The sequence below is a fragment of the Cololabis saira genome, chromosome 12 (genome assembly GCF_033807715.1).
Source record: "Cololabis saira isolate AMF1-May2022 chromosome 12, fColSai1.1, whole genome shotgun sequence".
Taxonomy (NCBI): Eukaryota; Metazoa; Chordata; class Actinopteri; order Beloniformes; family Belonidae; genus Cololabis; species Cololabis saira.
This window is the reverse complement of record NC_084598.1, coordinates 37903981-37922238: the sequence shown is the minus strand read 5'-3', so window position 1 is coordinate 37922238 and position 18258 is coordinate 37903981. Positions and strand designations below refer to the sequence as shown.

The 18258-nt window shown below is 41.0% G+C and overlaps 1 protein-coding gene across 1 annotated transcript in view; it reads right to left on the bottom strand.

Moving 5' to 3' along the window:
* The window catches only part of si:ch211-207e14.4 (interleukin-17 receptor D), a 40325-nt gene that overhangs the window by 9196 nt on the left and 12871 nt on the right, over positions 1 to 18258 (bottom strand). Inside the window, exons 2-7 of the mRNA XM_061736780.1 lie at positions 8356 to 8440; positions 6662 to 6820; positions 5596 to 5714; positions 2570 to 2693; positions 2415 to 2453; positions 2186 to 2331 (exon numbers count right to left, since the gene is read on the bottom strand). Coding sequence (XP_061592764.1) covers positions 2186 to 2331; positions 2415 to 2453; positions 2570 to 2693; positions 5596 to 5714; positions 6662 to 6820; positions 8356 to 8440 — 672 coding nt within the window. The remainder of the gene's footprint in view (positions 1 to 2185; positions 2332 to 2414; positions 2454 to 2569; positions 2694 to 5595; positions 5715 to 6661; positions 6821 to 8355; positions 8441 to 18258) is intronic.

The following is an 18258-nucleotide window of genomic DNA, read 5'->3' as shown; positions in this document are numbered from 1 at the left end:
ATGGATGGATGGATGGATGCATGATGGATGGATGGATGGATGGATGGATGGATGGATGGATGGATGGATGGATGGATGGATGGATGGATGGATGCATGCATGGATGGATGCATGATGGCTGGATGGATGGATGAATTAATGGATGGATGGATGGATGGAGGGATGGATGGAGGGATGCATGATGGATGGATGGGTGGGTGGATGATGGATGATGGATGCATGGATGGATGCATGGATGGATGCATGGATGGATGGATGCATGATGGCTGGATGGATGGATGGATGGATGCATGATGGATGGATGGATGGATGGATGGATGGATGCATGGATGGATGGATGGATGGATGCATGGATGGATGCATGATGGCTGGATGGATGGATGGATGGATGCATGATGGATGGATGCATGGATGGATGCATGGATGCATGGATGGATGCATTAATGGATGGATGGATGGATGGATGGATGGATGGATGGATGCTTAATTCACTTTCGGCCCACAGCCATTGACAGCAGAACATTTTTGATGCCATTGTGGAAGCAAGTCAATCTCCTGCCACGTCCAGGATAAAATGTCCAACTTTAAAGGATATTCGGTGAACATCTGAGCTGTGGATTAGTAGCCAAGATTGCCTAATCACTTTTATTTTAAAGATAATATGAGTTGTTGTGCTTTTAACTGTACTTGATTTAGTCTGCAGTGGGGGGGGGGGGGGGGGCTGGCAGCCGAAGTGGCTTCTGGCCGGTTGCAGTTTTGCAGGTCCAACTGGCCAGGAATCTGGAGCCGACGATTCCAGGCCAAGCTGCCGGTGGAGGCACCGGTTGGCCTGACTGTAGCTGGTGCTGCCCGGCCGCTCTGTTCAGGCAGCTCTGGCACCTCCGTTGGAGCTCTGGCACCTCCGTTGGAGATTCATTGGAGCTCTGGCACCTCCGTTGGAGCTCTGGCACCTCTGGTGGAGCTCTGGCACCTCTGGTGGAGCTCTGGCACCTCTGGTGGAGCTCTGGCACCTCTGGTGGAGCTCCGGTGGAGCTCTGGCACCTCCGGTGGAGCTCTGGCACCTCTGGTGGAGCTCTGGCACCTCTGGTGGAGCTCCGTTGGAGCTCTGGCACCTCTGGTGGAGCTCTGGCACCTCTGGTGGAGCTCCATTGGAGCTCTGGCACCTCCGTTGGAGCTCTGGCACCTCCGTTAGAGGTCCATTGGAGCTCTGGCACCTCCGTTGGAGCTCTGGCACCTCCGTTGGAGATTCATTGGAGCTCTGGCACCTCCATTGGAGCTCTGGCACATCCGGTGGAGCTCTGGCACCTCCGTTGGAGCTCTGGCACCACCGTTGGAGCTCTGGCACCTCCGTTGGAGCTCTGGCTGTCTTTGTTACGGCTCTGGCACCTACGTTGGAGCTTCATTGGAACTCCGGCTGCTCCGTTGGAGCTCTGGCACCTCTGGTGGAGCTCTGACTGTGTTTGTTATGGCTCTGGCACCTCTGTTGAAGCTCTAGCAGCTCTCTTGGAGCTCTGGCCGCTCCGTTGGAGCTCTGGCACCTCTGTTGGAGCTCTGTTGGAGCTCCGGCACCTCTGTTGGAGCTCTGTTGGAGCTCTGGCACCTCTGTTGAAGTTCTGGCAGCTCTTTTGTAGCCTCGTTGGAGCTCTGGCTGTCTTTGTTACGGCTCTGGCAGCAGCTGTGTTGGAGCTCTGACACCTCCGTTGGAGCTCTGGCTGTCTTTGTTACGGCTCTGGCACCTCTGTTGAAGTTCTGGCAGCTCTTTTGAAGCTCTGTTGGAGCTGTGGCCGTCTTTGTTACAGCTCTGGCAGCAGTTGTGTTGGAGCTCTGACAGTCTTTGTTTCAGATGTCACCACCAAAGCACTGAGCGGACCTATTCAATGAGTTAGCATCATAGCTCAGCATGAGCTAAGTCAAGCTAAAACAGCTAGCTTGAGGTGACTGACGTACAGCGACTGTGGACCAGACGACTGCCAGACTTGTTCGTTCTTCCCATTTGTAGTCCTTCTTTTGGATGAAGGAGATCCTGATAGAACGGCAACTCAGAAGCCTGTGGTTGATGTCACAGTGGGTTCGTCCCGCACGTATAGTCTATGACTAACTGTTCTCTAAAGTATGGATCAGAACATGAGTAGGTAACAAATGTCGTAACAGACAAGGTTGAGTTGCAGAAGTAGAAACCACTTACTGGTGTGATGTCTGTGTATCTCTTCTTGCCATTTGCATAACACAGAGAAAAGTAGCTTTTGATACCCAGGTTTGGGGGAGCCAGGTTAAAGGTCACTTCGATGGCGGAGCCGTCCTGCTGGACCTCAACATGTTCCGGGTACCAGTCTACATTCAAACCATGAGACATTTACATGACTTTGCTTTTGAGAAAGACTGGACTTTATTCAGCAGGTATAAGCTCCTCTCACCTTGTTTGCAATGCTCAAGGCCGTTCTTCTCCGCGCAGGCTGCAAAAACCATAATTTATTTGCATAATTCAAGGATGTAAATGAAAGCGCAACATTCAGAACTGCACACACCGCGAGTGTGAGCATCAATATTCTGAGATCAAAAAGAGTCTTACAGCGCGTAGAGAAAATTTTGCTTCTGTAGAACTTCTCCCACTCCTCAGGCACTGGCAGAGCTATGACGGTTACAGCATATTGGGAGCCCAGGGAGAGACCGGGGAACGGGTCTGACATGTACACCTGCAGAATGCAGAAAGTTTTAGATTAGAAGGTGACATAAACGTTGCAGACATATGCTATGGTGACAATTCTTAATTACCACAGCTGCTTTATCACATAAAAAATATCTATAAACACAGGCCAAGTTTATTTCGTGTGTAAATAGTATGGTGTCCCTCAAGGTTCAGTTTTGGGACCAATTTTGTTTTTGTTACATATCTGCTTAGTTAGTTTGTTAGTTTCAATTTATTGTCCTTTCGGAAATTATTTTTGCATTTGTGGCAGTCAGAATACATGGTCAAAAACAAAAAAAACTGAACAATATACAAGACAATTTGACATAGAACGATTAAGTGCAGTATAGTAAAACACTATACAATAACATAACTTAACACAATCCTAAAGTGCTTCACACCAAACCTAGTGGATTATGAAGTTAATAATGCATCTATAACTTATTTAGCAGAGCTATACTAGAGGGTATAACAGATCTTTGGACCCGGGAGGTCCGCAGAGGCGGTACCCTGTACCTCCGTCCCGATGGTAACAGCATATACGGTATTCTGCATTGAGGGGATGAGATAAATCACTGCAGATTGCCCTCCCTTTCCCAGTCAAACAGGATTCACAGAGCTGTGACAAACTGACGTGTTGTTGGCCTACAATCTTGCTAGACATGTTAACAATCTTACTGAGTTTGTTCTTATTACCTATTGACAGTGAAAAGAACCAAGCAATAAATCAAAAAGTGAGAATAGTAAAGTCATTTGGGATAAATTATCCCAAAGCAGATATATAAAGCATAAATATTTTTTTTTCGTTTGTTTTTTTATGCAGATGATACTGCTGTATGTATCTGTTAGAGTTGCTGAGCGTCCCGCATGGATGCAGTCAAAGTATCCAACAAAAGTATGTAGTTTACAGTAAAAGGGATAAAAGCTGCAATCCACTTGATTTCACATCATCTCAGTTGGTTGTGGTTTCGATGTTGGAATACTTTGGACCCGCTGTCCTGCATCTTTTAAATGATTTCCTGCTCAAACACACCCAACTGGATCACTGGCAGCGTGTCATCAAGGTCAACACAATTCCTTCGAAGGCCCAGTATTTTGAGCCAGGTGTGTTTGACCTCCTTTTTGATCAAAGTCCAGAGATGGTCCTGTGTTAGAGATTTGTGTTAGTTGTTTACCGTCGCTGATACTGAAACTTGCTTTACTGGGTGATGTCAAGATGTCAAAGCTATAATGGATTGGTTCCTTGCAGATCAGGTATGGCATCTTTAACATGCCAGTTACTCCTGAGGACCTCAACCAAGGAACATTCCTTTGGCATCATTTCAAAAATGTGCAATTAGACCTCAAACAACCATATAAGCCCAATGTTTCCTGATTGCTAAAGTCCCTGTAGACTTGTTGATGGACAGAGCTAATCGTTCATTTCCACTCCTTAATCCTGTTGCTTGTAAAGCTTGAGTTATGGTTCTGCGTCAAAACGACGCTGTGCCAATGGCGTGTGGCACGCGTCGACGCAGACCACACACCGTCACTGGCACCTCCTGAAAATTGTAACTACGCGTCGAGGCGACGCAGACCAAATGCGGACGGAGAGGGCTGTGATTGGTTTGCGTGGTAGCAACGCATTTCCGGTTTCCGGTTTGAAGCAGTCGTGAACTTTCAGCGCTCCTTTCTTCGTGTATGTGTGATTTTTTTTGTTTTGGTTTTTTGCACAATAGTTGTCCTTATCTCTTTGATTAACTGGGACCGGAAAAAGTCGGATAAACCATTCAGGAAAAGATTGCGAATTACCGGTCACGGGGGGTACTGCACCGCGGCGAAATGGAGTGATGGAGAAGTCCGAAGGGTTCACGGCGGCGTCACGGCGACGCCGTGTGCTCTGCGTTGGATTGACGCAGAACCATAATTCAGGCTTAAGATCTGTTATTGTGTGACTCGCCTTTTATACGACCTTTTTTCTATATATCCCATTATAAACAGATGTGGTAAAATATCGACTGAGTCAGAGAACATTTCAGCTAAGAAATAGAAACGCCAACCACGGTGTAATCAAACTACTTGAGACTGTAATCAAGATGTTTGCTCTAAAATGCTAAAACATGCAGATTACCAACCCAATACAGATAATCGTGGTTCTGAATAAATGGGTATTGTTTCTGCTAAACCAGCTGGGTCCTGGCCGTGTTCACAAAAGGCCCCCATGAAGATGCCTTCGCTCTATGTTGCTGCTCTTGGAAAGCACTCTTCGTCCTGTGGGACTCTGCCACTTTCCTGAGACCCGTGGTCCTGGTACCCCATTCTGCGGGTTGCACTCAGCCAATTTTTCCTCAAGACAAATTATTTTTGAAAATATTGCACGATCGGTTCTCAAGACTTTGAGTTTCCAATTGATTGCTCAGTGTGAACGAGCATATCCTGGACAATATGACCAAACGAAGGAACTTCTTCATGACATCACAGAGATCTGATGTTAGAAAAACTTTGTAAAAGGAGGCGTTCTTAGTAACCTGAAACTTAACATTTTATGCATCAGAATTCTACAATATTTGTTTATCTGTTATTTTTTTGGACCTCTAGTCACATCTACGGTAATAAATCATCATTATAACTTATGCTTATAACTTAGGCTAAAAACAATTTACAGACAACAACTTTCAAGCCTTACAAGTGAATTAAAATGGTTACATTCTTCATAGATAGATAGATAGATAGATAGATAGATAGATAGATAGATAGATAGATAGATAGATAGATAGATAGATAGATAGATAGATAGATAGATAGATAGATAGATAGATAGATAGATAGATAGATAGATAGATAGATAGATAGATAGATAGATAGATAGATAGATAGCATATGAAAGCAGAGAGACTACAGATTAAAAGCTAGCGACTCCCTCCCCCCACCGTTTGAGCCTGTGAAGCTGAGAGCGAGACGTTGCGGTGGAAGAAGAACAGCTGGCAGGCGGTACCGGACCCTCCCAAAGCCTGGAGCGACACCTGGAAGCCTCGCAGAAAGGAGATCCCTGCAGCAAGCACAAGATAGAAAAACATCAGGATCAATACTGTCCTTTACGATCCCTCATCACCCATGGAACAATAGTTCAGTTCATGGTTGAGCTTTCACATCACGGCTTCTTACATTCCCCTGTCCAAGGCTAAGTCACTCATTCAGAGAGTCTGTCAAACACAATGAAACGTGGAGTTGTTTACATTTCATACATGTTCACAGTTGGCCACCCTACACAAATATTACGTGAAATAGTTTCAAAACCTGAGCTCATTTCAATTCCCCTCGCTAAACTGGTCTGATCTTTGAGCCCTTCAGCCGTGATCAGCTGATTGCACGTTTAATACTTGCAGCCGAAATTTGGGGGGGGATCTGCAAACGTTTTTATGCACAAGTACCAACAGGTACCCCTTTTCCATCAAACCGGTTCCAGGGCTGGTCCTGGGCCAGTGCTGGTGCCTGTGCACAACTCGTTCAACTTGCGAACCTGCTTAGAAACGGTCCATATGGACAAACACAGGTAAATAAGCCTAATTAGGGCCCATTTTGCACCTCACTTTTAGCTAATTTGGGGAGTGGGGTGGGGTATAATTACTAGCTGGGTAGCAAGCAAGCAAGTCCAAACTTGGTGTACTTGGCTAAACTCTACACCTCACCTAATAACTTGGTAACAGTCCAGCTGCCCCCTTGAGGGAGTTTCCATTGGTCCATTGTCAGCTTTGTTCGTTTACAATGAAGTTGTGTTTCACAAGAGATTTTCCTGAGTCTACAGTTGGAACTCTGCCTTGAGAAAAAAAAATTGCTGCTGCAAAATGTGCCAATGACAAGCTGTGTAGTTTGAAAAGAGCACAGACTCACGCACCACTTGAGAAAATAAACCTCCTAGTTAAATTCATGAATGTGGCTTGTTGTCACATATGAAATACATCCAACAGAGTACTTATGAGATGACGGTGAGCTCACCATAGTAACTGGGCCTCCAGGAGACAACAATGGTATCGTATTTGGGATTTGGCTCGTCGACAAGATCAACATTCACGTCACTGGGTGCTTGGACGTAGTGCTGACAGATTTCTGGGTCTTCACCCCCCAACAGTGCAAAACATGGCCATGGAACACAACCTGAGGAGGAATGATTAGTGGGTTATCGAATCAAACTGTTTAGATGAAGAAAAAATATGTAATTTAAAGACACTTTTTGTCGCAATGCCACTTCTGACCACACGGGGGAATCCCATCACAAGAAAGCTAATGTTTTTAGACCCGAGCAGGGGCGAAAATCCCGGGGGGGACAGGGGGGACAAGTCCCCCCCATTAGTAAAGCTGTCCCCCCCCTAGAATAATTTGAGACAGAATTAATAATTTTGGAACAATGTAATAGTATTTAGTAGTGATGCACCAAAATGAAAATTTGTGGCCGAAACCGAAATCGAAAATAATAATAAACAGTAAAATCTCATTACACTTAAAACAAGACTCATCACTGGAAAAAAACAACAATTTTCACCTGTTTCAAGTAGATTTTCACTTGAAATAAGTAGAAAAATCTGCCAGTGGGACAAGATTTATCTTCTTATTACAAGCAAAAAAATCTTGTTCCACTGGCAGATTTTTCTACTTATTTCAAGTGAAAATCTACTTGAAACAGGTGAAAATTGTTGTTTTTTCCAGTGATGAGTCTTGTTTTAAGTGTAATGAGATTTTTTTTAACTAAAAATGAGACATTTTAACTAGAAATAAGACAAATATTCTTGTTAAGATTTTGGGTTTTTGCAGTGTATTATGTCAGATGTGCTGTATTATTGCCACCTTCCACCTAATACCATTGTTTTTGTATTGCTCTAAGAAAGGTCTTCTGCCTGTTTGCGAGATAGAGATGAAAATGTCAAAATACTGTATTAAAGGAAGGCTAAAACTTTTATTCCTTGTCCCCCCCTGGATTTATTCTCTAAAATGTTACTGTTTATTGTCCCCCCCAACTATGAAACGGGATTTTCGCCCCTGGACCCGAGGACTGTATAAAAGATCTGGATAAATGCCTCTGAGGTCACCCATCGAGTGTCGGAAGAGCGGTTTTAAAGCTGGTCCAAGAAGTCGAGAATTGAGAGCTGAGTAGCTAAACTAATAACAACCAGCCATTGGGTACAGCAAGCTGTCAATCAAATGACTAAGCTATTGATTATTCATTCATTTGTGGCTTTGTATAACGTTACCTGATGGGGTGCAAAACAATTCACTGGACCTGTCCTGCTTTCTTGGTTCTTGAAGACATTTGACTTTCCGTCCAGAGGACATAATCAGCTCAAATTACGTGCTCATCTCGTCACCACTCGGTTTGAACTGACGGCCTCTTCCAAATGGAAGTTAAAAAGTCTTCAAGAACCAAGAAAAGCAAGTCTGCTGGCCTCGGTTCAAGCCTTTGAAAAAGCAGGCTGGAAAAACGTTTATTTCTACATTTTAATACGGGGGTCGGGGGAGTTTTACTCACTTTCTGAGCCCTAGTGGGCAAAATAAGAACTGCAACTCCCTTTCCACTCATTAATGCAGTTGCCAGGGGTTCTTTTGCCACCACGGCAGATGTTTGTGCTCCACGTAGTCAGAAGTGGTACTACTACATACAGCTGGCTGTTGTAAATCAGTGTCTGGATCCAACTTACTTCCAAATGCACCGATGGCATTAAAACCCACAACTTTCTTGATGTCATCTTTAGTTATTCTGCAGTATTCACACGCCGCTCCTCCCTGGAGAAGAGTAAAATCACGTTCAAATCACTTCCAACTGGAGCTTTAGATGCTTCAGATGTGTCGTGGGAACATTTAAAGGGGACATATTATAGGAAAAGCAAAACAAAAACAACCATAGCAGAAAGTTGGAACGGCAATTTCAAAAGATGCGGATTAGGAGGAAGAGTGGGGTTGAGTCGAACGTCTCACTCCGCCTCCTAAAACCGGCAGCAATGAACAGAGCTGTAAAGTAGGGAAGAGTATTAGGGCCATGCATGAGCAAAAATATTTGAGAGGGGAAGATTTTTTTTTATTGTGCACTTCGAGAAAAAAGTCAAAATGTCGAGAAAAAAGTCAAAATGTTGAGATTAATGTTGAAATACAAGAATAAAGTCGTATTTTTGTGAACAAAGTCGAAATTTCGCCTTTTTTCTCAATATTTCAACTTTATTCACCAAATTTCTACTTTTTTCCTCAACATTTCGACTTTTTTCTTGAAATTGTACTTCAACATTAATCTCGACATTTCGACTTTTTTCTCGAAGTGCATATTGAAAAAAAAATCTTCCTCCTCTAAAATATTATTTTTATTTTTCTCCTGCCTGGCCCTAATACTCTTCCGTAGTAAAGACTTGGTTGAAATGAAAACGGTGTAAACCTGCAATAAACGGGGTAAAATGATGTCTCCTGTTAGCATCGGAAATACTCTCCATTTCTATCAAAAATAAAAATACTGGGATCTGCAAGTATTAACATCCATGTACAATCTAACGCCATGTCATTTTTGCAAACACAATGCTTATTCCTCATATTACTAGAAATCTTGGTGTAATTATTGACTCGGACCTGAACTTCAACAGCCCTCTCAAATTTATCACTAAATCTGCCTATTACCTCCTGAAAACGTTGCTAGAATTAAGGGGGTTCTGTCTAAACAAGACATGAAAAATGTATTAATGCATTCATTTTCAGTAGGTTGGATTATTGCAATGGCATCTTTACAGGCCTCAACAAGAAATCAATCAGGCAGCTGCAGCTGATCCAGAACGCTGCTGCCAGAGTCCTTACAAACACCAGGAAACTGGACCATATTACACCAGGAAACTGGACCATATTACACCGGTCTTGAAATCACTACACTGGCTTCCAGTGAGTCAAAGGATAGAGTTTAAAATCTTCCTGCTGGTCTACAAAGACCTGAACGGTCTTGGACCAAAATACATGCTGGATCTGTTAGTTCCTATGAAGCTCCCAGACCCCTGAGGTTCATCTGGATCTGGTTTGTTGTGGTTCCCAAGAACCAGAACCAAGCAAGGTGAGGCAGCGTTCAGTTATTCTGCTCCTCACCGGTGGAACAAACTTCCTGTAGACCTGAGGTCTGCTGCAACTGTCAGCGCCTTTAAATCAGGCCTAAAAACATTACTGTTTACTGAAGCGTACTCTTAAATTAAATACTTACCTGCTGTACTATACTGCCCTTATTTTTAACAGCTTGTGCTTTTTATTATTTTACTTATTTTCTTTTTATTATTTTACTTCTTCTTATCATTTTATTCATAATTTTATTTCATTTTATTTGTTATTTACTGTCTAATTATGTCTTGCCGCTTTTAATGTCAATGTAAAGCACTTTTAATTACCTTGTGTTGAATTGTGCTACATAAATAAACTTGCCTTGCCTTACTATAGCAACTCAGCACAGGAAGTTATGCAATACTGCCTTGCAGCTTCCTGCTTTGAGTTATCGGCGGGATAAACAGATGAAACGCCAAATAGCCCCAAAGAGACACTTTCACGGAGTTTGTTATCTCACGTGTCGACTGTCCAAAAGTCATGTTTGATTTTCTTAGCTGAACATCTGGATTTACGGTACAAAACTATATGAACACGTGTCGTGCTGGCTAAAGGAACCGCTGGCAGACACCTGGCCCTCCAGCGTAACATCTGGGTATCGGCTCACCCCCAAGCCAGGGTGTGATCTCACTCTCCAGACTCTCATCCACAAAGACGGGTTTGAGAAATGGTCAGAAGGGCAGACCTTACCAAGTCCAGCTGAAACCTAAAGTAAATCTGAGGTACTACTACAGACCGAACCTTTAAACTTACTGTCATTGGTGTTATTGCTATTATATATTAAAATTAGAACCTAAATATAATGAACACTGTGATTTTAACATACAGGACTGTCTCAGAAAATTAGAATATTGTGATAAAGTTCTTTATTTTCTGTAATGCAATTAAAAAAAACTAAAATGTCATACATTCTGGATTCATTACAAATCAACTGAAATATTATTATTTTAATATTGCTGATTATGGTTTACAGTTTAAGATTAAGATTCCCAGAATATTCTATTTTTTTGAGATAGGATATTTTAGTTTTCTTAAGCTGTAAGCCATGATCAGCAATATTAAAATAATAAAAGGCTTGCAATATTTCAGTTGATTTGTAATGAATCCAGAATGTATGACATTTTTGTTTTTGTAATTGCATTACAGAAAATCACAATATTCTAATTTTCTGAGACAGTCCTGTATATGCATGTGTATATATTAGAGCTGCTCTTTCATCACACAAATGTTAAGAGTATTTGGATAAGTCATATAGAGAGGTCTTAAAGAAGGCCGATTATGCGACTATTTCCAAAGTTCATGCAATTTGCTGAGATCTTAACGAAGTGTATTTTCCGTATTTTAGTCCAAAATACCACCCAAAAAATTCCTCAAAAAATGTATGGTCAATTTCAATTTTATTCATTCATATATATATATATATATAGCATCTAATGGCACTTTTCCACCAGAACCTACTTGGCTCTACTCGTCTCAGCTCGGCCTGGTTTCTTTTCCACTACAATTCAGCACCTGGAGCAGAAGTAGGAGGTTGAAGCGAAACTGCTGTGACGTATTTGATTGTGTGATCTAAATGAAGAAGACAACAACACTAAAGATGTAGAACCTGGAGGAGATGATAGATGTGCTGCTGGGTCTGTGGCTTGTGTTTGATATCAAGTTAAAAAATGAGAGAGAGAGAGAGAGAGAGAGAGAGAAGCTTCAAGCGGTGACGATTTTTAATTTTTTTTTAGTTTGTCCCGGCGCTGCTGAAAAGTCCGTTAGGAGCCGGGAGCAGCTATGAAGTGACAGAGCTCCTGGTAGATCTGGTTGTTCCTTATCGCCCGTCTAGATCCCTTTTTAATTCTCTCCTCAGCACCAGGTTTATGAATGTAGCAGGGCTAGTGCTACGGGGGCCGACCGACAGGACAGAGGACACAGGGTTTAGTGCAGGAACTCTTTATTTTCTTCCTCTCAGCAAGACACACGTGCTTTCAGCTCAGAAGCTTCCTCCAGCAGCAGCTTCACAGGGAGACCTCTTGCTGCTGTGCAGCCACGCCTTATGAAGGCAGGCAGGGTGGAGAGGTTGATGGGACACACCTGTACTCAATCAACCTGAGTGGCTGCACCTCCACCCTGCCACGATGAACATCTGCACCTCAGAGTTGGCACCAAATCACCAAACAGACTTCTGCTGCCGTTGCTGGTCGAATAAGCCGCCGTCAGAGTCGCTCTTTCGTTGATGTCACATCCTGACTCAGACGTCTGACTCCAAACCCCCCGACCAATCGGTGGCCTGTAGTGTGATGACGTCAGATTCAGCCGACTCAGCCGCTTAGAAACTGGGTAGAATAGTTACAGAAAAAGTATCTACTCTGCACGTTAGACCCCTAGTGGGAAAGAACCAAACCGAGTGGAGGATTAAACCCAACTGCCTTCCGGCGAGGAGCGTCAGGAACGACGGATCCAGTTCTCCGATCACGAGGACGCGATCTGCCTGGAGGCCTCACCACGAACGAGGCACGCAAAGCACGACCGGGTTGGCTCTCAGCCAAACCCACAGGCTGTTTAGGGAGAAAGCTGGGTAACTTCAAAGTTTTGTAAGTATGTGGATTAGGATCGTCTTGCTGAACCGGGTAAGTTGGAATGCGCTTGGACACGCCCTCGACGCTGACCTTCCTGTAAAGACCTTGGAAACAAGTTGGTAGACAAGAGCAGTGTCTCCCAACCTGGGGTCCGGGCCCCCCCTGGGGGGGCGCCAGAGATCTCTGGGGGGGCGCGAAACTTTGTCTGCTTTGAGGATATGCAGTTGTACAAATTATATTTGCACATGTTAAATAAAAAAATCATAATAACACACCTAATGGAATACAGTAATCCAAGTCTGTATAAACCCACTTAGAAATATATTTTGATCATTTTAAAATACTAAGTTATTTATCGGGATAAAAACTTAAAAACGTATTATATAATTATTCAACATTTAATCATACTACTACTCCGACAGGTTGTTAAAGGAAAAATGTTAAAACATTTTGCTCTCATATTAAAAGAGACATTTTTCAGAAATATTTTTATGTCCTTGCAAATATTTTTTGTGCGTATTTTATACATTGGTGACACAAAAGGAAGGTGAGAAAAACAAAGTACAGGGTAAACCAAAGAGAAATGTATCAAAAAAACATAATAAATGTTCATTTTTTTAATTAAAGGTTTGTAACAAATAACTTTACTCTTTTGCTGCTAGTACGTACGGGTCGGGGGGCCCGGCTGGTCTGAGACACAAGTAGGGGGGGCTACAAGGAAAAAAGGTTGGGAACCACTGGACAAGAGGGTTGTCGTTCCCTCTTGCAACCCAGTCTGTTGGGCCTAGGGTTGCCACCCGTCCCGTAAAATACGGAATTGTCCTTTATTTGAGAAAAAAATGTTTCGTCCCGTATTGAACTAATACGGGACACGGTTTGTACCGTATTTTCATTAACTTTTACACCATATTCTAGTTGAATTATTGAAATAAATTTACTTTTACACCATATTCTAGTTAAATTATTGAAATAAGTTAACTTTTACACCATATTCTAGTTGAATTATTGAAATAAATGAACTGTTACACCATATTTTAGTTGAATTATTGAAATAAATTAACTTTTACACCATATTCTAGTTGAATTATTGAAATAAATTAACCTTTACACCATATTCTAGTTGAATTATTGAAATAAATTAACTTTTACACCATATTCTAGTTGAATTATTGAAATAAGTTAACTTTTACACCATATTCCAGTTGAATTATTGAAATAAGTTAACTTTTACACCATATTCTAGTTGAATTATTGAAATAAATTAACTTTTACACCATATTCTTCACCTGTAACTATATTATACATCTTGGCTGATGTGGACATACAGAGCATAGGAGGCTATTTCAGTTGCTAGTATGGTTGTCTGTCTCTACAGTCATGCAAGTTCAATGCTATTAAAGCACTTTAAACTTTAAATCAAAGCATTTTGTTTTTTCATATAAAATAAACACATTTTTATATCAGTTTAGAAGTTCAGGGCGTCCCTTATTTCTATTTCTGAAAGGTGGCAACCCTGGTTGGGCCCCAACATGAAAAGGAGTCTTTACCAGACACATCACAAGTGTCAAGCTTTGACTGTTGAAATGTAAAGCAATGAGATGCCTGACAAACCCAGTAAGTAATCCGCGCCCCCCCAGGTGCAGCCAGCTACTCCCGTGCATCGACTCCTCCTGCACCGGTGCAGCCAAGCCAGCGAGCAAGCAGAGACGTGTAACGCTGGGTGCAATTAAAAAGTCCTTAATTCCAACCTACACGCTGGACTGGCTGAGGTCTCTCACAGAAACGCCGACGACACACACTTCTATCTTTATGGCGCCTAACGTGGCAGCAGCCGCAGGACGGGCCGCAACCGGGGACGGCATATCGTTGTGTCGGGTCGCTGGCTCGGGGACAAGTAGAGAACCTTACACTGATCGCAGCAAACGCATCCTAAACCACTCGGGCGTGTTACTGCCAGTCCCGTTGGCACGGCGACAGAGAGAACTGACAGATCTTTGTTTTTTTATTAACTGAATCCTGCCTAAGTGATGCGGCCACGGCGGAAAGCCACGTTGAGATTTCATTTCATTTCATTTATTCCATTCATGGTATATATTCTTAATAATGTTGTACAAAATTCCATGAAGTACACATTATCATCATGAAAGAAAAGGAGCAGGAAGAAGAAAACTTATGATACCTGCCCCTCTCTGTTAATACAATTACGTTGACTTACTGAACACCAATCTATCTATACACATATTTATAACAAGAAAACAAACAAAAATACCACTCTTCTATCTATTTTTTTCTCTTTCTCTTTCTTCTTTTTTGTAGGCACTTATCTTTTCTTTTTTAAACATTTTCTTAAGCTGATACAAACTTGTGCAACTTTTCAGTTCCTTACTTTGTCCATGCCATAATTTTACACCTGTAACAGAAGATAGATGGATGTCCTGGAATGGTGCGCTTTTAAGAGTTAGAAGAAAAAATATTTGCAGTAATGGACCTAACAGAACTGGTGGTTCTGGTCTTGTCTCGGTCTCAGACTCGGATAATTGAGATGCCGTTTCACACCAAGGTGACGGAATCTTGTATCAGCAGTTCTTCCTCTTGTTAATGTACAGTTTTGTAAACTATTTGTATTTTGCATCTGATTTAATGTTTTGGTGCATCTGCATGTGTGTCTGTATTTAATTACAGTTTTGTGTTTATAACGGCCTTTTTTTTCAATAAATATATTAATAATATTTGCATATCGTTGTGATTAAGCATCAGGTCCATTTCAGTGATGCTAATATACGGTGTAATCTGATTACTATAATGGTAAATAATGTAATTTCAAGTTGATAATTGTTTCTTTAATATTTAAATTTAATATTTAAAATCTCAGCTGATGGATGAAAACATTCATAGTGAGTTCAACATCAGACATCCACTTCTCTGTGTTATTGTGCTGCAGTTAATATAAGCTCATATGCAGAGGTGTATAGTAACAAAGTAGATGTACTTCGTTACACTACCTAAGTAGTTTTTTGGAGGATTTGTACTTTACTTGCATTTTTTTTTTTAAATCAGGACTTTTGCTTTTACTTCACTACATTTAAAAGTGAAAAAATATACTTTTACTTCGTTACTTTGACATTTGCCACCTCGTTACTCGTTACAAATTAAAATAATCAAAGAATTATATTTTGCAAGAAAGACAGTTTATTTTTGGTGTTGTATTCTATACCACATTTCATTCACCTGAAAGTGAAATAAAAAAAACAAAGGAAGGATCATTTTTGGTTTTGTTGCTTCTTTTCATGCCTACTATAAAATACTTGTACTTTTACTTTTGATACTTGAGTATATTTTTTTCACAAGATACTTTTGATACTTAAGTACATTTAATGTGAGCTACTTTAAGACTTTTACTCAAGTATATATGAACTTTATTTTGCAGACACTGGGTCCAGAACACAAAAACGAGATACAAAGAGACAGACATTAAAAACAAAGAGAAAGAGATTCACTTGTGCCGTTCAAATTAGTTAAAAACATACAAACATTTCCTCCAGTGTTTCCAGAAACAGGAGAACCTTGTATCGCTCTGTGTAGTCTCTGTTAAGGCCATAATTAAAGCATTCTTTCACTCCTTCAGTCTACACATAAATCTAAACATAAAATTCCTCAGTACAGCATGGAAAGTGCGTACAGAACATCACTGGTCACAAACATTTCACTTGCACTTTTCCATCTAGGGAGTTTTAGAAAAATTCTAAAAGCATCGTTGTATGCCAACTGTAGTTTTTTCATTTTAGTAAGTAATTAAGTAATTTTCTTATGGGTGACTTTAACTTTTACCAAAGTCTTTTTCAGTTATGGTATTTCTACTTTTACTTACTTTTTTCAAGTGCTTTATACACCTCTGCTCATATGGAAACTAGCTGAACCAGGATGGAGCTGATGTTCTACAACCAAGCAGGGTTTGACTGATTGATTTAATTGTTTATTTCGAACACATAAGGAAAAAAAATATAAAATTTTTAAAACAAATTCAAAACATACAGAAAAAAAGCAACAACAACTAAAATGTAATACAAACAGGGAAAAAAAACAGTGTACGAAAAGGAGCAGGTAGAAGTAAAACTTATTTAAGCCTGCCCCTTTGTTACCTCTATTATAAATTAAACATAAATATTAATAATAAATAGCTGCCAATTTACCTATTAGGCTACAGATTTTCCCATTGGTTGTGCCTTTGCACCTAACCAGCTAACAAATACAATCTTTCCTTAACATAACTCCTCCTCAATCAAATAACTTCCCAGAACTTCCTTTTTGTACCGTTTTTTAAATTGATTTATATTTGATCAGGAAATTACTAGGTTTGTTTTTGGTCTCGGTCTTGAGCTGAACTAGTCTTGGTCTCGTTTTGGTCTTGATACTCTCTGGTCTTGGTAGTGTCTTGGTCTTGATCTTGAGCTGAACTAGTCTTGGTCTTGGTCTTGGGTACGTGTACTTCGCGGCCATCCGTTTTTAGTTTTGAAATGACAAAATAAAAATAGAGAAATAATCCAAAATAATCCGTTTCCCATCTTTTGTTTTGATAATAAAAAAACGGAAAACAGATCTTTATCCGTTATCCATTATCCGTTTTCCGTTTTCCGATTTCATTGATGTGTTTGAAAATCGAAATTGGGAATTAAAACAGCGAGTGGAAAACTCTTTTCTCTATTTCCTATTCGTTTCCAACGGGGAGGCAGTATGTTAGAGTTCAGTACATGAGTACAGAGTTCACGCAGCTTTTTTTTGGACGCTGCAGGTGAACGGACTGTCACAACATCACTGCAGTTTCATGACGGAGTGAAGACAGATTACAGATTAAACTCATGTTTCACTGCAGTGATGTTGCGACAGTCCGTTCAGCTGCAGCGTCCAAAAAAAAAAGCTGCGTCCAATCAATAACATAAACTGAACTCTAACATCTCTATTTTTATTTTGTCATTTCAAAACAAAAAACGGATGGCCGCGAAGTACACGGACCGTCTTGACTTCAGGTCTAGCTCTTGGTGATTTACGGAGGTGTTCCTGAGCCCGTGCAGGTATTTCCATTACAGATTTTGAATGCAGAGCGTCCTCGAGGTCTGAAGACCCCCGTCCCCGAGGACCACGATGCCTTCAGGGTCCCCGTATCCTTGGATGATAGTTCTGCACACGGTGGGTTTATTTACCCAGAAACATGACCCCATAATTTATTTAAACTCTTTCAGATGATGCTCATCTAACAAACTGCTTTTTGGTACGATTTACTTTTTCTGCCTGTTTTATTTTTCATAATCAAGATTGTTTTTTCCTGCATGTGTTTGATGACTCGCAGTTTTTCGTTTTTTAGTTTAATGGCGCAGAACAAAGACGAATCCAGATCATTTGAAGGTTTTTGCCTCGTGGACATTTTAATAAAATGTTTTACTTTGAACTTTTTTATATGTTTATATTTTTATGTTCTACTGTGATTAAAAGATGGTTTTATGAGACTTGCATTTCATCACATTCGGTTTTTATTTGCAGGTTTCACTGCGTCTCAACATCTCTTGGAGTTGGGGTTGTTGTCACGACTGTGTTTTTATGAAGCTTATCAACGTTATTAATGACACTGAGTCCAGAATAAAGCCTCTTTATGTGATCTTTGAGCTTACGGGAACGGCAACGGGAAAATGTATAAATATCATTTTATTTACTTCCCAGCGTTCTTTTGAACTATGGGGTATCAAGGATAATTTATTGCTTTTACAGACGATACTATGTCTCCAAACTTGACAGCTCATTGAAACCCGTCTCAGAGGCGGTCTGCTTTCAAACAGAAACAGCTGTTTCTGCAGATCGTAACCGAAGGACCGGGGGAAACATCCATTATTCATGCCGGTCAAAACCTTCAAATTATCCTGGAATAAA